The 22,054-nt window shown below is 36.7% G+C and overlaps 1 protein-coding gene across 7 annotated transcripts in view; it reads left to right on the top strand.

The window, feature by feature from the left end:
• TTBK2 (tau tubulin kinase 2) overlaps positions 1 to 22,054 on the top strand; it is a 174,312-nt gene that overhangs the window by 18,734 nt on the left and 133,524 nt on the right. For 3 of the 7 annotated variants that reach the window (XM_038580195.1, XM_038580198.1, XM_038580196.1), the window contains exon 1: positions 21,336 to 21,471. Coding sequence is in view for 2 of the 7 variants with exons in the window: in XM_038580193.1 (XP_038436121.1) it covers positions 17,064 to 17,132; positions 21,324 to 21,471 (217 nt within the window). In the remaining 5 variants the exon portion in view is untranslated. Of the gene's footprint in view, positions 1 to 16,996; positions 17,133 to 21,323; positions 21,472 to 22,054 lie in introns of those variants that run through there. The other 4 variants (XM_038580193.1, XM_038580194.1, XM_038580197.1 and 1 more) reach the window with 3 other exon arrangements.

The raw sequence follows: 22,054 nt of genomic DNA, 5'->3' as shown, positions 1-22,054 counted from the left end.
AACACCTGGCAACTGCCAGACAGAAACTACTTTTCTACTTTTCTGTCTCTATGAATCTGCCTACTCTAGGTGCCTATTATAAATGGAATCATATAGTTGACCTTTTGTGACTGGCTTATTGCACTTAGCTTATGTTTTTTTAAGATTTTATTTATTTATTCATGAGGGACACAGAGAGAGAGGAAGAGACACAAGGAGAGAGAGAAGCAGGCTCCATGCAAGGGAACCCGATGTGGGACTGAATCTCAGGACCAGGATCACACCCTGGGCTGAAGGCAGACGCTCAACCACTAAGCCACCCAGACGTACCCACACTTAGCATAATGTCTTCAAGGTTCATTCATGTTGTGGTACGTTTGAGCATTTCCTTCCTTCTTAAGATCGAATAACATTTTGTTGTATGTATGTACTACATTTTGTTTATCCATTCATCTGTCACTTGGGTGCTTCCACCTCTAGGTGTTGTGAATAATGTGGCTTATAAACATTGGTGTACAAATATCTTCTTGACTCCTTACTTTGAATTCTTTGGGGGTATATACTCAGAAGTGGAATTACTTGATCATATTTTAATTGTTTAGTTTCGGGGGAACCTCCAATACTGTTTTTCGTAGTGGTTATACCATTTTACGTTAACATCAGCAGTGCACAAGTGTTCCAGTTTCTCATCTTTGCCAGCAGTTATTGTGTGTTTAAAATTGTCGTTCTAATGGGTATAAAGTGGTTAGTGGTTTGCTTTGCATTTCCCTAATAATTAATGTGTTTGAGCACCTTTTCATGTGCTTATTGACTCTTTGCATATTTTTCTTGGAAAAATGGCTATTCAAATTGTTCCCATTTACTTTTTTTCCCCCCTTAAGTTCCATGCTCAGCATGGAGCCCAACACACTGAGATCAAGACTTGAGGTAAGATCAAGAGTCAGATGTATAACCGACTGAGTCACCCAGGTGCCCTTGTTTGCCCATTTTTATTATTTATTTATTTATTTTTGTTTGCCCATTTTAAAATCATGTTATGTTGTTGTTGAGTTGTAGTTCTTGATATACTTTGTATAATAACCCCTTATCAGATATAATTTGCAGATATTTTCTCCTTTTCCGTGTCCTTTTCATTCTGTTGATAGTGTCCTTTGATGCATAAAAGTTTTTAAATTTTTATGAAGTCTAATTTAGCTGGGGTTTTTTTGTTGTTGTTGTTTTGTTTTGGTGTTATATCGAAGAAATCATTGCCAAATCCAATATCGTGAAGCTTTCCACCTATGTAGTCTTCCAAGGATTTTGTAGTTTAGTTTTTACATTTAGGTCTTTGATCCATTTTCAGTAAATTTTTGTACATGATAAAAAGTAAGTGTCCAGGTTCATTCTTTTGCATGTGAATATCTTGTTTCCCTACAATATTTGTTAAAAAGATTGTCCTTTTCCCATGGAATGGTTTTGGCACCCTTGTTGAAGATCGTTTGACCATGTATGTAAGGGCTAAAGATAATTAACTTTTAAAAATAATGTTTTTCTTCTTATTGTAAAATGCATATTTGCTGTAGTAAATGTACAGAAGAGGAATCCTCTCTAAGAAAATCATTCTAATATATAGAAATATAATTGTTAATATGTTAATATTTGGAGAACATTGCTCAAGTTTTTTCTATACATAATTAATATGCACACTTTTTTTTAAGACTTTATTTGATCTTTTTTAAAATATTTTATTTATTTATCCATGATAGACATAGAAAGAGAGAGGGGTAGAGACACAGGCGGAAGGAGAAGCAGGCTCCATGCCGGGAGCCCGATGTGGGACTCGATCTTGGGGCTCCGGGATCACGCCCTGAGCCAAAGGCAGGCATTAAACCACTGAGCCACCCAGGGATCCCCTAAAGACTTTATTTGAGAGGGAGAGAGAGAGCAAACAAGGGGAAGGGAACAGTGGGAGAGGGATAAGCGTGCTCTGTGCTGAGAATGGAGCCGGACACGGGGCTTGATTTCAGGACCCTGAGGTCATGATCTGAGCTGAAACCAAGAGCCAGATGCTTAACTGACTGAGCCACCAGGTGCCCCAATGTGTACACTTTTAAAAATACAAACAGAATATACATATATGCTGTTTTATAACTCTTTCACTTAAAACATAAAGAATACTTTTTCTTTTTTTTTTCAAAGTATTTATTTATATGAGAGACAGAGAAAGAGAGAGGCAGAGACACAGGCAGAGGGAGTAGCAGGCTCCATGCAAGGAGCCCGATGTGGGACTCGATCCTGGGTCTCCAGGATCACACCCTGGGCTAAAGGCAGAGGCTCAACTGCTGAGCCACCCAGGCATCCCTACTTTTTCATGTTTAAATGTCTTACAAGTTGCTGGGCACCCAGGTGGCTCAGTTGGTTAAGTGTGTGCCTTCGGTTCAGGTCATGATCGTAGGGTCTTGGGATCAAGTCCTGCATTAGGCTTCCTGCTTGTGTTCTCTCTCTTACTCTCTCTCAAATAAATGAATAAAATCTTTAAAAAAGTGTCTTACAAGTTGCTTTTTATTTATTTATTTATTTTATTATTTTTTTAAATTTTTTTTACAAGTTGCTTTTTAAATTTATTTTTTACTTTTTATTTTTTTTGAGAGAGAGAGAGAGAGCAAGCAAGCGTGGGAAAAGAGAGGGAGAGAGAATCTTAATCAGGTTCTGTGACCTGCACCGAGCCTGACATGAGACTCTATCAGATGACCCTGAGATTATGACCTGAGCCAAAATCAAGAGTCGGATGCTTAGGGGATCCCTGGGTGGCTCAGCAGTTTAGCACCTGCCTTTGGCCCAGGGAGTGATCCTGGAGTCCCAGGATTAAGTCAGGCTCCCTGCATGGAGCCTACTTCTCCCTCTGCCTGTGTCTCTGCCCCCCTCTCTCTCTCCCTCTCTCATGAAAAAATAAATAAAATCTTTAAAAAAAAAAAAAAAGAGTCAGATGCTTAACTGACTGAGCCACTCAGGCTCCCCTTAAATTTTTTTTATTTTTAATCAATTTAAGTATGCATATAAAGTTGAATGATTCTCTATATTTCATTATAGAAAAGAATAGTTTTCTTTCCTCCCCACTCTGCTCTGTTTCCAACTCTGGAGGAGTACTCATTTGAACACTTTTTCCTGATTCTTCCAGTATTTAAGCTCCATATCTCCAACTAATATGCTGTATTGTTGCCGATTAATTTTTGAGTTTTAAGTCATAATCTATTGGCTTTCCACTATGGTAGATGGGGATTTAGTTTTTCACTACTTACCTCATCCCTACTATAGTTAGGTGTTATTTTTCCAGTTATGTTGTATCTTAATTTTGGTTATGGCAATATTCAGACTTTAAGTTATTTTGACACTGTAAATGCTTTGACATGTAGGTGAAATTTACTATCTATATAGATAGAGATAATGGTGGTGAGTACCTTTTCTTTCCTACACCATTTTTTTTTTTTTCTGGACCTAATAATTGTTTTTGTTTGTTTGTGTGTTTGGATAGTTAGTTTCCTAATCACTAATTCAGTCCCAAACTTTCCACCCATTGTGCAGGTCTCCTCTTAATGTATTCAGGTTCATGTAGGTATTCTTTCAATAGCTCTTTTCAGTCATCTTTGAGAAGTCTGTTCTAGAGTCACTCATGTTCTACAGGCTAGGGGCTGTGACTTACTCATTTAGTATTCCCACAGTTTTTGGCAGGGTACTCATCAAATGTTTATTGAAAGAATGATTGGTAAAAGTTCAGATTATAGAATTAAAAATAAATGTTTACTCATTCTGGCAAGAGAAATAAAAGCAAAAACCAACTATTAGGACTACATCAAAACAAAAATCTGTACAGCAGAGGAAACGGTCAATAAAACTAAAGGGCAACCTACAGAATAGGAGAAAGTATTTGCAAATGACATGTCTGATAAAGGGTTTAGTATCCAAAATATATAAAGAACTGATAAAACTCAATACTCAAAAACCAAATAACCCAATTAAAAAATGGGCAGAAGACTTGAGTAGACATTTCTCCAAAAAAACATACAGATGGCCAACACATCAGAGTTGCTCAACATCTCTTATCATCAGCCAAATGCAAATCAATGAGATATCATCTCACACCTGTCAGAATGGTTAAAACAAAAACATAAGAAAAAAGTGTTGGCAAGATATGGAGAAAAAGGAACCTTCTTGCACCGTTGGTAGGAATGCAAACTGGTGCAGCCACTGTGGATACAGTACAGAGGTTCTTCAAACAATTAAAAATAGTACTGTGATCCAGTAATTACACAACTGGGTGTTTACCCCTCAAATACAAAAACACTAATTCAAAGGGGTATATGCTCCTGAACAGTTATTGCAGCATTATTTACAATAGCCAAACTCTGCAAACAGTCTAAGTATCCATTAATAGATGAGTGGATAAAGAATATCTATTTATATACCCCCTGGGATCCCTGGGTGGCGCAGTGGTTTAGCGCCTGCCTTTGGCCCAGGGCGTGATCCTGGAGACCCGGGATCGAATCCCACGTCGGGCTCCCGGTGCATGGAGCCTGCTTCTCCCTCTGCCTATGTCTCTGCCTCTCTCTCTGTGTGTGTGACTATCATAAATAAATAAAAAATAAAAAAAAAAATTTTATATACCCCCCCCCACACACACACACACTGACATAAAAAAGAATAAAATCTTGCCATTTGCAACAAAAGGAATGGAGCTAGAGAGTATTATACTAAGTGAAATAAGTCAGAGAAGGACAAATACCATATAGTACAACTCCTGTGTAGAATTTAAAAAACAAAACAGGGATCCCTGGGTGGCGCAGCGGTTTGGCGCCTGCCTTTGGCCCAGGGCGCGATCCTGGAGACCCGGGATCGAATCCCACATCGGGCTCCCGGTGCATGGAGCCTGCTTCTCCCTCTGCCTGTGTCTCTGCCTCTCTCTCTCTCTCTGTGACTATCATAAATAAATAAAAATTAAAAAAAAAAATTAAAAAAAAAAAACAAAACAAATGAACAAAGGGAAGAAAGACAAACCAAGAAACAGGCTCTTCACCATAGTGGACAAACTGATAGTTATCAGAGGGAAGGTGGGTGGGGAGAATAGGTAATGGGGATTAAAGAGTACACTTATCATGATGAAAACAAATTAGAACTATAAAATGGTATATTAGAAAACATTTTAAAACAAATAAAAATGTAACTCTAAAACATGTTTACTCATTCAAATAACTTTGTATACCATAAATCAAGATCATTAATAGGAAAAATACAGATCTCTGTAGCATAATTTGGCTAATCTCAAACTCTTTGGTCTCAGGACCTCTTACTGTCCTTAAAATTCATTGAGGACCCTAAAGAGTTTTTTTGATTTTTTTTTTCCAGCATGGATTTGTATATAATGGTACTTACTGTATTGAGATTAGAACATTTTAAATTTATTTATTTTAAAATAATAAAACTATGACATGTTAAGTATTTTTCAAAACAGAAGAGCAGTTGGTGAAACGAGTGACATTGTTTTACGTTTCAAGTCTCTTTAATGTCTGGCATGATAAAGGCAGCTGAATTTTCATACTTATGTGTTCATTCTCTTGCAATATGTTGATTTGGTTGAGCATATGAAGAAAATATGGCCTCATGTAAAAACACAGTTGAGAAAGAGAGGAATATTTTACTACCCTTTTTATATTGGGATTTTATTTTTCTATATTAGAAATTTTTTAATTTAAAAATAATATATGATAAATGACTTTTGTATTTTTAAGATTTTATTTATTTGTTCATGAGAGACACAGAAAGAGAGAGGCAGAGACACAGGCAGAAGGAGAAGCAGGTTCCATGCAGGGAGCCTGATGCGAGACTCGGTCCCAGGACTCCAGGATCATGCCCTGGACCGAAGTCAGGCGCTAAACTGGTGAGCCACCCAGGGATCCCTGATAAATGACTTTTGGGTTCTGCAGTTCTGTGAGTTCTAGTACGTGTATAGATTCATGTAACCCTCACCATAATTATAAGCATAATAGTTTATAATCGTATTCATAATAGCTTCAACACCTTTTGTGATCACAACTTCTTGGTTGTGATTTGCAAACATTTCTACCAGTCTGTAGTTTTCCCTTCCCTTCCCTTCCCTTCCCTTCCCTTCCCTTCCCTTCCCTTCCCTTCCCTTCCCTTCCCTTCCCTTCCCTTCCTCTGTCTGTCTCTCTTTCTTGATGTTAGGAGTTTTTCTTTTTGTTTTTTTTTTTAGGATTTTATTTATTTATTTGAAAGAGAGAGAGCAAGCACAGAGGGAGAGTGAGAAGAAGGAGAAGCAGGCTTCCCACTGAGTAGAGAGCTCCATGTGGGGCTTGATCCCAGGACCCTAAGATCATGACCTGAGCCGAAGGCAGACACTTAACCACCCAAGCCATGTAGGCACTCCTTGTTTTCTTTTTCTTTTTTTTTTTTTAAAGATTTTATTTATTTATTTATGAGAGACACACAGAGAGAGAGAGGGAGGTAGAGACACAGGCAGAGGGAGAAGCAGGCTCCATGCAGGGAGCCCGATGTGGGACTTGATCCTAGGACTCCAGGATCATGCCCTGGGCCAAAGGCAGGTGCTAAACCGCTGAGCCACCCAGGGATCCCCCCACCCGTTTTTTTAATAGTGTTTTTCACAGAATAAAGTTTTTAATTTTGGTGAAGTTCAGTTTATCATTTTTTTCTTCTATGAATTGTGCTTTATTTAGTATCATGTCCTAAACTCTGCACAAAGATTTGCTCACAAGTTTATTTCTAAAAGTTTTATATTTTACATTTAGATCTGTGATACATTCTGAAATAAGTTTTGTATAAGGTATAAGGCTTAGGTTGAGGTTAAGTGTTTTACATATGGATATACAATTGTTCCAATACTATTTGTTAGAAATTCTTTCTTTTCTATGTTGAATGGTTTTTGTGTCATTGTCAAATATCAATTGGCCTGGAAGAGGCAAATCCATAGACACAGTAAATAGATTAGTGGTTGCTAGGAGCTGAGAAAGGGAGGTAATAGAGAATGACAGCTACTGAGTATAGAGTTTTTTGGGGGGCTAGTGAAAACGTTCTGGAATTAGTGGTGATAATTACACAACCTTATGAATGAATATTCTACAGACCATTGAATTGTGTATTTTAAAAGGATGGATTTTATGGTATGTGAATTTTTTTTTTTTAAGATTGTATTAATTCATGAGGGACACAAAGAGGCAGAGACATAGGCAGAAGGGGAAGCAGGCTCCCCTCAAGGAGCCTGATTCAGGACTCGATCCCACGACCCTGGGATCATGACGTGAGCCACCCAGGTGCCCCTATGGTATATGAATTATATCTAAATGGTTAAAAAGTTAAAAATTTAATTGGCCAGGTTGGCATAGTCAGGTAAGTGTCTGACTCTTAGTTTCAGCTCAGGTCATGATCTCAGGGGCAGAGATCGAGCCCTGCCTCAGGTTCAGCATTCAGCCAGGAGTCTGATTTGGCTTCTCTCTCTCCCTTTCCCTCTGCTCCTCCCCACACTCATGCTCTTTCTCTCAAAAAAAATAAAAAAATAAAAAAATAAAAATTGGTCATATTTATGTGGGTCTATTTCTGGACTCTCTTATAATTAATTTCTCCCTTTATATGTCTATTCCTTGCCAGGAACACACTGGCTTGATTACTGTAACCTTATATAGTTAAGTCCTAAAATCATACAGTCTGATTCCTCCAACTTTATTACTATTCAAAAATGTTTGGGGTATTTTAGTTCCTTTGCCTGTCAACATAAATTTACAATCAGCTGGCCTGTATAGGGCTTTTTGCTCAGATTTCACCTGGAATTTTGTTAAAGATGCCCTTTATCAGATTAAGAAAATTCCCTTCCAAGGGTGCCTGGGTGGTTCAGTTGGCTGAGCATTACACTTTTCATTTTGGCTCAGGTCATGATCTCAGGGTTGTGAGATTAAGCCCTGAGTTGGCTCCTTGCCCAGTGAGGAGTCTGCTTGAGATTTCTCTCTCTCCCCCTCTGGTACCCCCCCTTTCCCCAAGCACACAGTCTTTCTCCCTCTAAAATAAATAAATAGAACTTTTTTAAAAAAAGATTTTATTTATTTCTTCATGAGAGACACAGGGAGAGAGGCAGAGACACAGGCAGAGGGAGAAGCAGGCTCCATGCAGGGAGCCCGACGTGGGACTCCATCTGGGGTCTCCAGGATCACATCCTGGGCTGCAGGCGGCACTAAACTGCTGTGCTACTGGGATGCCCAAATAAATACATCTTTAAAAAAAAGGAAAATTCCCTTCTATTCCTAGTTTACTGAGAGTTTTTATCATGAGTGACTCTTCAGTTTTGTCAGATGCTTCTTTTGCATCAAATGGTGGATTCTTTTTTAGACTATTACTCTGATGGATATATGAATTGATTTTTGATACTGAACCAGTTTTTCACCCTTAGGATAAATCACATGGGGTTAGGGACGCCTGAGTGGCTCAGTGGTTGAGCATCTGCCTTCAGCTCAAGGTGTGATCCTGGAGTCCTGGGATCAAGTTGGCTTGATGCTTCAGGCTCCCTGCTTCTCTCTCTGCCTGTCTCTGCCTCTCTCTCTGTGTCTCTCATGAATAAATAAATAAAAAATATTTAAAAAATTAAGATAAAATTACATGGGGTTAGAGTGTCTTCTTTTTATATATTGCTGGATTTAATTTGCTAATATTTTGTTGAGAATTTTTTAAAAGATTTTATTTATTTATTCATGAGAGACACAGAGAGAGAGGGAGAGAGAGAGGCAGAGACACAGGCAGAGGGAGAAGCAGGCTCCATGCAGGTAGCCCAATGTGAGACTCGATCCCACGTCCCTAGGACCACGCCCTAGGCTGAAGGCGGTGCTAAACTGGTGAGGCACCCCGGCTGCCCTTGTTGAGAATTTTTGTATCTGTGTTCATGAGAAAGATTGCTTTGTTATTTTCTTGTATCGTCTTTGGCTTTTTATTTTTAAAATGTTTAAGAAATATTTTATTCATTTATTTGACAGAGAGCACAAGCAGGGGAAGTGTGAGAGGGAGAAGCAGACTCCCCATTGAGCAGGGAGCCCACTGTGGGACTGGATCCCAGGACTCTGGGATTATGACCTGAGCTGAAGATAGAGGCTTGAGCAACTGAGCCACCCAGGGACTACAAAATATTTTCAATTGAACAAAAATTAAAATACAACATATAGAAATGTGCAGGATGCAGCTAAGGCAGTGATCAGAGGGAAGATTATAGCATTAAAAACATTCATAATGAGGGGTGCCTCGGTGACTCAGTTAAGTATCTGCCTCCGGCTCAGGTGATCCCACGGGCCTGGGATTGAGACCTGAGTCTGCTTTTCCCTCTTCCTCTACCTCTCCCCCTGCTTGTGCTCCCTCTCTTTCTTATTCTCAAATAAATAAACCTTTAAAACAGTTAGTTTTAAAAATATTTTAATATTTCTAGAGGCTTTCTCTTTAATCTTCGGGTTACTTAATACAGGCATTGCTATACTTTTTCTTGAAGGTTCAAATAGTAAATATGATAGGTCTGAGTACCATACTATGTTGCAATCACTTAATTCAGCCCTAGTAGTATGAAAGCAGCTATAGACAACGCATAAATGAATGGGCATGACTTTGTTCCAAGAAAATGTCAATGCAAAATAAACACATCTTTTAGAATCTCTAAAAAAGAGTTTCATTGAAGCTTAAGTTAGGATGGCTGCCTAGGATACACCGTATTCCCAAAGAAAAGAATGCTCTGGGCAGCCCTGATGGTGCAGCGGTTTGGCGCTGCCTGCAGCCTGGAGTGTGATCCTGGAGACCTGGGATCGAGTCCCACGTCAGGTTCCCTGCGTGGAGCCTGCTTCTCCCTCTGCTTGTGTGTCTGCCTCTCTCTCTCTGTGTATGTCTCTCATGAATAAATAAAATAAATCTTTTTTTTTTTTAAAAGAAAAGAATGCTCTGAAGAAGAAAAATTTTGTGTAGGTTTGTATACTTTTAAAATATCTATAAAGAGTTGTAAATTATTAGACAAAAGACATATCAGGAAATTATAGACCTTATCTTAAGCTTTTAGTATGAGCAGGGCTATATGACTTCAGTCTAATGGGACCAGGGAGTTTTACTCTTATCTTTATATTTGAACTGCTCCCTTTCAGATTATTTATAAATAAAGCACATATGCATTGTGCATTCAGGAAAGAAACTGAACCCAAGTTTGAAGTTTTGCTGACTCTAATAATGGTTTAAGTATAGCTTCCCTGAGAGCCCAGAAATAGGGCCCACAAATTTGAAGTTGAAAGATTTCCTTTATTTTATTATCTTCTTTGTAAAAGCAGGAACTGGCCCTGATATTCTTATATTTCCAAGTGTTCGTAGAGTTTCCTGTTACCTTGCTGCCACTGATATTTAACTTAATACCTTAATGAGCAGAGAGCATACTATCTATGATTTCGTTAAAATTTGTTAAGGTTTTTTTTTGACCCAAGATATGACATGGTTGGTCTCTTATGGTGTTTGTTTCATGTGCATTGTCTCACTCATCCTTGGGGTCTGTGTTCATTTATAAAAATATTTTCTGTTTTCACGTTTACTGATGCTTTCCTCTGACACATCCATTCTTCTATTGACTCCATCCAGTAACGTTTAGAATTTTTCTTACTGTGTTTTTACTTCTAAAATTTCCATTTGTTCATGTCTTCTCTTTCTTTACTGAGACTTCATGTATCTTTCTATTCATTTCTAGGATGTTCACCTTCACTTCTTGGAGCATTTTATTATAACTATTTTAAAGTGTCTGATGGGTCCTAAATCTGTGTCATCTTATTATTTGCATCTGTTGATTTTCCTTTCACATGTAATTTGGGATTTTCCTGGTTCTTTTTATGTTTGATAATTTTGGCTTGAATCCTCAACATTTAAAAACTTATGATACTTAAGTTTTTAAAAAATTCTGTGAAGAATGTTGATATTTTAAATTTTTAGCTATGCAGTTATCTTCAGGTTGCAAGTTCTGACTACCTTCCATGTATTTTGGTTTTAATATTAGTTCAGTTTTCAAAACCTTTGAAATTATATTCATATCTGTCCCAAATGTGTACCACTGAGTAGCCAGTTTGAGACCTGGGGAGTAGGTCTGAACCTTGATTCAGTTTTCAAAGTAGGTGTATGCTGTTTAATGTCAGCTCTTTTAGAGATGATAATATTGAGCAGTGAGTCTAAGTTTTACTAGTCTCATCCATCTATTATTAAGTTCTAAGTCAACCCAACTTTTCATACCAGCTTCTAGGTATATCTTTTATATATATCCTGCCCTAGTTTTAGATCTAGTCATTTGTCCAAGGAGCTTTCACTACCCCTCCCCCCCCTTTTTTTGAGGGAAATGGTATTTGGTAACCTCAACCTGGATATTGAGGGATGCTTAATGCTAGTGCTAAGCCCTGCATTGCTTCTAGGACTTCCCAATGGTTAGTTGTGAAGTACACATTTAAATAAAGGTCATGACTTTTTTTTCTCATATTTTCTTCATTGTAAGATTTCAGAAATTTTACATCTTTGACTTTTATATTTATATTTCTTGATGCTGAAAATGTTGATACCTGGTGGCTTAATGTAATCACTTATTTGCTGTGTCCTGTAGTATACCTATAATAGTTTAAAAATAACAATTGATATTACTTCTAACAGTGTAACTACTAAATGCAGTTTTTTAAAAAAAAGATTTATTTGCGAGAGAGAGCGAGAGAGAGAGAGAGCGAGCGCACTTTTGTGCATGCATGAGGGGGGAAGGGACAGAGGGAGAAAATCTTAAGCAGACTCGGAGCTGAATGTGGAGTCTGATGTGCAGCTCAATCTCACAACCAATAAAATCATGACCTGCGTTGAAACCAAGAGACAGTCACTTAACTGACTGAGTCACCCTGGTGCACCACTACTAAATTGCAGTTTTAACATTTCTTTGTGGTTCTTTTATTCCTTTAGATATGTCCCACTAGGAATGTACAATTAAAATACTGTATTTCAAAGCCACTTGTATTATTTTCTGAGTAATTATGCCACAAACTTGGTATGCAGTGGGTTACTGGTTTCAGTTTGTTTTAAATATTTAGTGGTTGCCCTCCACCCCATTTTTGGTATTTGGCACTTTTTTTCCTTTTTAGATTTAATTTTGTCTTTTAATTGTCTTGAAGGAAGAGGCCTTCACTCACTATCTGAACTGAATGCTAAATTTATTTCTCTCTGTGCAAGGGAGAGCTGTGGCTTCAAGTTCAGGGGTTGGTAAAGTGAGAGTGTTTAGGAAGTGATTGAACTTTGTTATGCAGATGTGATTATGGAGTGTCACTGTTACTACTGATGGGTTGACTTTCTGAAGTGTGGTCACTCATTTGTAGCTATTACTGATAGACTGGGATGAGTTTAAAGCCGGCTCTGATGATTACTGTTGGAATGGTCTTTTTTTGAATTGAGAATATAAGAATTATTTTTTCCATGTAAAACAATGATTTTATCTTTATTTGTTTTTAAAAGATTTATTTATTTATTATTTATTTATTTATTTTAAAGAGAGAGTGTATGCACGAGTATGGTGTCAAGGGAGGGTGATGGTGGCAGGGAGAGGGGCAGAAGGAAAAGGTTAGAGAGAACCTGAGGGGCAGAAGGAAAAGGTTAGAGAGAATCTTAAAGCAGGCTCCATGCTCAGCACAGAGCCCAATGTGGGGCTTCATCTCACGGCCCTGAGATTATAATCTGAGACAAAATAAGAGTTAGTTAGGCATTTAACAGACTGAGCCACCCAGGTGCCCCGGTGATTTTGTTAAAAAGCAAAACTATATTACAAAACAGATTCACAGAAGTCTTATCCCTTCTGTCCTATTTTCTCCTTTCTTTTGAGAAAAAGTTGGCAAACAACAGTTTGCAGGCCAGATTTGGCTACCTAGCTCTTTTTGTAAATAATATTTTGTCACCACCATACTCATTTGTTTACATATCATCTATAGCTTCTTTTGTGTTGTAACGGCAGAGTTGAATAGCTATGACAAAGATTATTTGGCTTGAAAAACCTGAAATATTTACTATCTGGCCCTTTACCAACAAAACACACTGATCTCTACTATAGAGAATAATTTTCATCAAGTTTTGGCTTTTCTTTTTTTTTTTTTTTAAATAAAAGGAAATAAGTTAATTTAACATTGACCTTTCTTTTACACAAAAGTTAGCATGTTGTAAACACTTTAATACATCTTGCTCTTTTTCACTTAACAGTATACCCTGAAGGGATGCCTGGGTGGCTCAGTGGTGGGGTGTCCCCTTCAGCTCAGGTTGTGATTCTGGGGTCCTGGTCTCACATCAGGCTTCCTGAGGGGAGCCTCTCTGCCTCCCTCTCTGCCTCTCTCTCTGTGTCTTTCATGAATAAATAGATAAAATCTTAATAAATAAATAAATTCTAATTATTTAAAAAAAAAGTGTATCTGAAAATCACTGTAACAGTATCTCTTATTCCTGAACTAGTACTCCATTACATAGATGGGCCATTTTATATTCACCTAATCTATTAATGGACTGTTAGTTTTTTTTTTTTTTCCTAGTCTTGTGATTGTAAGTAGTGTTTTAGTGAAAAACCTTGTGAAAAAGCCATTACACATTTTTCGTCATGATGTGTTGGGTATAGATTCCTTGGAGTGTAATTGCTGTTTTAGAGTTTAGATGTATATTATCATGCTGAATGTTAGTTTCCCCACCATGGACCCATACTTCCCTTCCCTTCCCTTCCCTTCCCTTCCCTTCCCTTCCCTTCCCTTCCCTTCCCTTCCCTTCCCTTCCCTTCCCTTCCCTTCCCTTCCCCCTTTCCCCCCTTTCCCCCCTTTCCCTCCTTTCCCCCTTTTCCCCCCTTTCCCTCCTTTCCCCCCTTTCCCCCCCTTCCCCCCTTTCCCTTCCCTTTTTTCTCCTTCCTTCTTTCCTGTGGTGAAGAACACATAATATAATGTTTGCCATCTTAATCATTTTTAAGTGTACAGATCACTAGTGTTAAGTATATTCACATTGTTGTAAAAGAGATATCCAGAACTCTTTCATCTTGCAAAACTGAAATTCTGTTCCCATTGAACATCAGCTCCCTGCTTTTCCCTCCTTTCTTGCCCCTAGTAACTGCCATTCTCCTTTTTGTTTCCATCATCTTGACTACTCTAAATACTTCATATAAGTAGACTCATGGCGTATTTGCCCTTTAGTGAACAGCTTATTTCACTCAGCATAATGTTCTCAAGGTCATTCATGTTGTAGCATGTCAGGATTTCCTTTTTAAAGGCTAAATAATATTCCATTGTATGTATATACCACCTTGTATGTATGTGCCTAATAATATTCAAAGCAGCATTTCAAATAGCAATTCTCTGTTCAAAGAGAGTATTTTTCACTCAGTAAAATACAGTGTGTCCTCTTCAAGCTACCCAGTTATAATCTCTGCTTCACAGGCAAGACTTCTTTTCTCTCTTTCTTTTCTTTCTTTCTTTCTTTCTTTCTTTCTTTCTTTCTTTCTTTCTTTCTTTCTTTCTTTCTTTCTTTTCTTTCTTTTCTTTCTTTTCTTTCTTTTCTTTTCTTTCCTTTTTTAAAGGGGCAGATAGGGTGGAACAGAGGGAGAGAGAGAATCTCAAGCAGGCTGCATGCCCTGCATGGAGACCATCTTGGGGCCAGATCTCACACACGACCCTGAGATCATGACCTGAACTGAAATCAAGACTTGGTCACTTAACCAGCTGAGCCACCTAGGCGCCCTGGGAAATAGTGATTTTCCTTTGTTTCTTCGTTCCTTCGTTCCTTCCTTTTTTTTTTTTTTTTAAAGATTTTATTTGTTTATTCATGAGTGACACACAGAGAGAGGCAGAGACATAGGCAGAGGGAGAAGCAGGCTTCTTGTGGGGACCCTGATGCAGGACTCGATCCTGGGTCTCCAGGATCACACCCTGAGCTGAAGGCAGATGCTCAACCACTGAGCCACCCAGGTGCCTCAAATAGTGATTTTCTAATTCTATCAATTCTTCTAACATTTAATAGCTATGATTATTCTCTGAGGAAAAAAATCATCTCCTTGATTTCCCCAGAATACTGTTCCTACCAGAAAGGTGTGATAAATCCATGATTCTTTGTTTCTTTATCAGTGTTCAAAATAATGAGCTCTACCTTACCAACCTCCAAAGGTTGACTAAAAAGGAATTTTTTTGAATGTCATTATGAACTCATGGGTGTTTATATTTTTGATATTTTCCAATCACTGCAGTCACCATTCTTGTGTATGCTCAAATGAGAAATTTGTCAAATGAGAATCCTTTTACCTGTCTCTGGTTTCCTTTTGAGTTGCCTATAGTAGTATTGTTAACATTTTGCTTTCTGATTTGACAAGATGTCCCAAGTTCTTTGTGTACAATTTCCTGTGTCAGACCTGGAATAAGCCATTTCTCCAAGGAGCCCTAATTTCTTTTAATGGGGGATGATGTTTAAAGTCCACAATCTGAAGGGAAGGGTATTCATTGCTACTGGGTTATTATTGCTTTTAGGCCTTTTCAGGCCGTCCTCATGCCGGATCTTCTATCATAATTTCTTGATTGTCTGATACCTGTTATGTAGTTTATTCCTGGAGGCATTTCTTGGGAACAGCGTTAGAGTTGTTTTTTTTAGCCTTGAAAGTCGATTTGACTGTGTAGAACATCCTTGGCTTACATTTTATTTCCTTGGGTATTTAAATATATAATTTCATTGTCTGCTGGTGTAAAAAGTTTGTGCCAGTGTCTGTTGTTGGTCAGTGCCACTGTCTTTTTTCTTTCCCTTATAAGTAATTTGGACTATCTGCACAGATGCCAATGAAATTTTTTTCCCCTTAAAACCCAGTAGTTTTATGAGACTGTGTGGTTTTTGTTTTTGTTTTTTTGAGACTGTGTGTTGATGTTGATCTTCTGAGTTGTTTTTCCAAGTATGTGGTATACTATTTTAATATGCAGATTTAGCCTTTTAAAAAATTTCCAAAAATATTTTGAATTATAGTGGCTAGTCTTTGTTCTATTTCATAGCATAGGGCCTCTTATAATATCTGTTTTGTATTTACTTTGCCTTTTATTTAATCACTTTTACATTTCTTAAAATTTATTTTTATTTTCTTTTTTTCCTCCCTTATTTGTATGGTGTCTTCTCTCATGTCTCTCTCTTCTAGTTGAGCTTTCATTTCTGATCCTTTTCTGAGTCAGCTCAGATTCCTTTTTTTTGTTTTCCTGTTGTCTAGCTTTCTCTTTTAAGGGCTTTTCTAATTACAATTTATGTTCTTTTAAAATTTTTTAAAAAGTTTCTTTCAGTTTGTTCTGTAACATAAAGTTACAGTTTTCATCTCCTTTAGGCCAGATTTTTCTGCTGTATTTTCATTTTTTATAGATATGCTGTTCATATTACTATCTTATTTTTATTAAAATATTGTATTGGAATTGATCAGCTGCCCTTTTCTAAGGCTTATGTTTATTTTCTATGCACTTTGAATGCGTTATGTACATTAAGTTACATTAAAATTTTATTAGCTCTAAATGATGTTAAGCTCTAAGTTACAACCTATTAAACTGTAAGCTGTTGTAAATAAATTAGGTACCATGTCTTTTTCTTAAGCAGTATGTTGTAGTTAGGACAGTGGTCTGTCTTGATCAATTGCCATTGACAGCATGCTTGCTCTATGGTCTAGCAATCACAGTGATTGAAATTATATGTGTTGTAACCCAGTGTCTTTGTAATGTTTAACTACTTCACGGGCATCTGTAATGGAAAAGTAAGTACTTTTTGAATTTTTAATATGTACTAAACAGAAAAGTGAGTGAAAGTGAGTTTTGTGGGGTTTTTACCCCCTTCCCAACAAAACAACCTAATTAATGTATAGAATTAGTAGTGCTACCTGGTCCTAGTATGTTTGTATTGCTTATTTAGCCCTGATATGCTGCTGGTGGTTTTTTTTTTTTTTGTTTGTTTGTTTTGTTTTTTGCTTTAGGTTAAATGGAAACCATCCTTGGGAGCTGGATGCCTGTGTAGCCGTTTTATCACATCAGTGAATTGCAATGAGTGGAGGAGGAGAGCAGCCGGATATTCTCAGTGTTGGAATCCTGGTCAAAGAAAGATGGAAAGTGGTAGGTACACATCTTAGAGACAGAGAACATATCGGGGTAATTTTTGGAATCTTGATAAAACTAGCATTTCCATAGAAAATAATACATACATTACTTACATGCCTAAAGCATGTTTTCATTTATTTTCCTGTGATTAAATTCTGTTTATACCATAATTCTTGATTTATGTAGTAGTAAATTTTTCTAACCTCTAATAGCTAATATTGAGTAAGGTAGATAAAACTGTACTTAGGGAAAGACAAATTAAAAACACAGTACAATGAGCTTCTCTGTTTTAAAATTTTGAACTTTTTATTAAGGAAAATTGTAAGCATACATAAAATAGGGAGACTGATTTAATGAACCTTTTATACTCATGTCCAGCTTAAATAGTTATTTTATAGGCACCTTATTTTATCTCTTTAACCTCCCTCCCAGAATATTTGAAGCAAATCATATCTTCTGTATGTGCTTCAGTTATATATCTCTAAAGGATAAAAATTCTTTTAAAAATGTAATCATAATATTATTGTACCTAAAAAAGAAAAAGATTTTAAATATCATTAAGTATCCTTTCAACTTTCACATTTCTCCTGTTGTAAATTATTTTTAATGATTTGAATCAAATCCAAATAAAGCCTGGGTATTGCAGTTGGTTGACATTACATAAGTTTCTTTTAATTTCTAGATTTCTTTCATCTTTCTTTTTTTCTTTACAGTTTTTTTTAATTGAAAAAAGTAGGTCATTTGCCTGTACAGTTTACTTACCATAGTTTGGATTTTTCTGAATTCTTGTATATGGTATTAATGTGTTTCTTTGTTTCATGTATTTTATGTAAATTACTATTTATTGAGGCTTGATTAAATCTGAGTTCAGGTTTGTTTATTGAGATGGCATTATTTTCATAAAGGCATTATCGTGAACTGTCAGTAGGAGGCACATAATGTCTTATTGCCCATTAAGACATTGTGTGTCTTGTTGCCCATTAACATTTTAGCACTATTAATCATCATTTTCTCGGTCTATTAATTGCAGATTGTGACATTCTGTCATTCCTTCATCATTTTAGTTGAAGTACATCTACAAAGAAAAATTTCCTGTCATCAGCTATTTGATTACCCTGAGATCATTTTGATTAGGAAAACAGAATAAATACTTAATTCTTTTTCTTAATTTACCAGTTTTCAGAATAATGAATTGGCTCCCTAGCATTTTCTGAAAGTGACCAATGATATTTTAAAATATACACAATTAAGAATTCATGGATTTAAACATATTTCATGTCTTTCATTCAGTTGTAGTTATTATCCTTATTGATCCCCAGATTGTTTCATTTGACTGGGGAACACCCTTCACGTTGTCTCTTGAGTCTTTTCAACATGATCCTAATAGTCTTCTGAAGACTTGCCCTAGATTTGGAATCTTCCGTCTTTCCTGCTCTTAAAGGACCAATGTTTGTCTTAGATGTAAATATATATTTTATTGCTACCCATTCTTTTATTAGTCAAAGTTTTATTCCATTAGAAAGTTTAGCAAAGTTATTTTGTGGTTTCTGTAATCTATTACAGATTGAAAAAAGAAGATTCTTCCTTTAGAATACAAATGTTGTGTCTGGGATACAGGATTTTACCAAGTAGGCAAATCAGTAGTTCTTTGAAAATTTACTTGGTAAATACAAGAAAAGAACCATGTTGTCATATTGGATTAGTATAGAGAAATTCCAGCAATTAGTAATCTTTTATGTAAGTCAGGAATGAGTGTTGCTTTGGTGAGTGCTTTGTATTAAGTGCTGTGATAAAGTTTGGCTGTTTTCAGTAGACATCTCAAAAGGTGACTAATTGCTGTGTCCTGATAATTAGAACGAATATATATATGGAACATGTCCTCCAAATTTGGGAGACATAGTGAAATTTTAGTAAGAAATCACATGCTCATTGTTACAGATGGTGTTTTGCTTATCTACCATTATGAACAAATTACCTCAAAACTTAGAGGCTTAAAACAATTTTTAATTTGCTTATGATTTTGTGGATTAGGAATCTGAGAAAAGTTTGCCTGGGTGGCTTGTCTCTTAACCATGTGGCACTTGCAGGATTGTGTGGGTTAGAGGATCCACTCACAAATGGCTTGTTTGTTGACTTGGAGGTCCTTCATTTCCTTACCCACCTTGCTTCATCCCTGTAGCTTATTTGCTAGGACCCTTTCTACAGGTCTGTGGCTTCTCAGGATGGTCACACTTTTTACATGTTAGCTGGCTTTTTAGAGACAGAAAACAGAAGCTACAAGGCTGGTAAAGGACTTCTCAAGGCTGGTGCAGTATTACTGTGCCATGTTCAGTTGGACAAAGCAGTTGCAAGATCTACCCAGATTTAAGCTGGTGGGGAATGGACTCTGTGTCTTGACGGGTGAGTGGTAAGGTTACACTGAGGAAGAGCAAAAGGGATGAATGATATTGTTGTGATCATCTTTGGGAAAGAAAGTCTGCCACAGGTCTTGCCTCTATTCTTTCCCTAATCTGCACACCCCCCCAATATACTAAACTGTCTCTAGCTCTTTGCATCTTAAACATTTATGATATCTTAGTGCTTTGTCAAGCTCAATACAAAATGTTAATGTTCCACTATTGATGAAATGACAGGAATAGACCAAGGAGCAAAATTATTACTTTGATGTAGATTTTTGGTTCTATCATTTGATAAGGTTTTTTTTGTAAGGTAAAACATTTCACCACAGTCCATAATTAGATATCCCTTTTGTACTGTTAACGAGTTTTTAAAGTTACGCTAGATTTTGTTTAATGGACAAATGTTAAGAATCATAAGTAAAAATCAGGGCCCGACAAAAAAATAAATGAAGTTCTGGAGCTTTATTTTTAATCCTGAGCTAATACTGGAGTTCCTCATGGTATCTCTTCCCATCACCCAACTGGAATAAAGGATTATGGTTCTTATATACAAAGCATTGAATAGTTATTTAGCAATAATTCTGTAGTTACCACTTAGCCACCTGCTAAGTGGAAACAAAAAAATAGAAAGGATTGGCTCTCTGAAGAAACTTAGTTTCACTGTAGGGGGCTAGGACATTGATAGTGGAAAGTTAAAAAAAAAAACCAGTAGATTGTGATAATACAAGTGATATCTGAGGTGGTTAGCCTAGGAAAATGATTAATTAAATGATGAAACAAATAACTCCTATAGAAATTCAGAAGATAGAGAAATCAGCTTGGAGGCAGTAATCAGTACAGACCCAATGTAGAAAGAAGTAGAACTTCAAATGAATCCTCTGGGGTGGTGAGGATTTAGGACCCTGTACCTCCATTGATGACTTCCTGCATCGTATCATATCCTAGGTGTTTGATAACATGGAAAAGAGAAGACCTTCAGGAAATGGAAGAAGGCTAATTCCATGCTGTGTCTAACTTGAAGATATACTTCAATAAGTATGAGCACCTTGGTGCTCATAGCTCTAGGTTCTGTTGTCACTAACACTTGAGAACTTGCTTATAATACTAAGACAAAGATCCTGGTATTCCCCAGTTAAGCTGACACATTTTATCAGGAAGGCTATTAAGTGTTGGTTGAAAGTGTTTTATTTGATTAGAGGTTAGCATTTGAGCACATTATTGAGTATATAGTTATATAGCAAACTCTGGGATAGCTTAGAACAGGAGCTTTCTGTCTTTTCTGTGGAGCTGGCGTGATGCCTCAAAGAGGAGGGTAAATGGTAGTGAGACAATTGGGTTCTGGTTGCCCCACTCCCACCTCCAACCTCCCCACATACACATCTCAGCTGGGTTCCAGATAAGATTTCAATTGGTGAAAAGATTTTATGGTTTAAAAAGTCTTCAAATGATTGCTTTTAGAGTTAAAATAACGTATTTCATTCTTGGTCATTTGCGGGAAGTGAAACATTCAGATACTGTGCTTTTTTTGTGACATTTTTGATGCCGGGTGTAGACTAAATTTTGAAATTGTTTGTGGCTGAAATAATTTCATTACCTTTTGTAGACAAAACTGTGGGAAAAGATTTTGATGCTCTTTCTAGGCATTTATTTTCCTCTTGGCATATGTGTAATTAACAATATTGAAATCTTTTATCCTTAAATAGGGATAGTAAAATTACACATAGTTTTCTTAATATAAGAAATGAATTGGTTTCCAATTAGAATGTTCTAGTAATTATATATGTGTGTGTTCTTATTTCCTGTGCAGTTGAGGAAGATTGGGGGTGGGGGCTTTGGAGAAATTTACGATGCCTTGGACATGCTTACCAGGGAAAATGTTGCACTGAAGGTAGAATCAGCTCAACAACCAAAACAAGTTCTGAAAATGGAGGTGGCTGTATTGAAAAAACTACAAGGTAAGCTATTTTGCATGATGTACCAGACAGTTTATAATTTATTGTTATCTTTCTGAGCCTCATTAAATTCTATAACGATTAACTGAGTAATCAGGTGTAAGCTCGGTATAAACAATGCTTAGCATTTTCTCTTGGAAATTTTATCACTAGCTAGTAGTAGTAGAAGTATTAATTGCTTAGGCTAATTGGACTGTGGGAATTCCTTTTCATGGTAATTAAGGATGAGAGAGTGAATTACCTGAAATATTCTGCTTTAGAAAGTGTTTTTGTAAGTCTCTTATGGTGAAAATTTGTCTCCCTTTTTTTAAACCACTGAACATGAATACCTCTGAGTTGTTTCTACCCATGTTGGTCGTGGTAAATATGCTTTAATCACGTTAAGGAAGCTGCCTTCAAATCACTGCAGGATGGATTAAAAATAATACTATTTGTTACGTGATTTCATTAACTTCAGTTTCATAGAATAACTTTTTCTAGCCCTGTTGTCATTTTTGAGATATGTTTTACTAATTGGGTTCCTATTTTTTATCACAAGGATAAAAAACATTTTTTCTGACTTTAACCCAGTGATGTAAAACCCTGA

Source organism: Canis lupus, chromosome 30, assembly GCF_011100685.1.
Source record: "Canis lupus familiaris isolate Mischka breed German Shepherd chromosome 30, alternate assembly UU_Cfam_GSD_1.0, whole genome shotgun sequence".
In the NCBI taxonomy this organism is placed as follows: domain Eukaryota; kingdom Metazoa; phylum Chordata; class Mammalia; order Carnivora; family Canidae; genus Canis; species Canis lupus.
The sequence above is the reverse complement of the archived record's forward strand: the minus strand, read 5'-3'. Positions and strand labels throughout refer to the sequence as shown.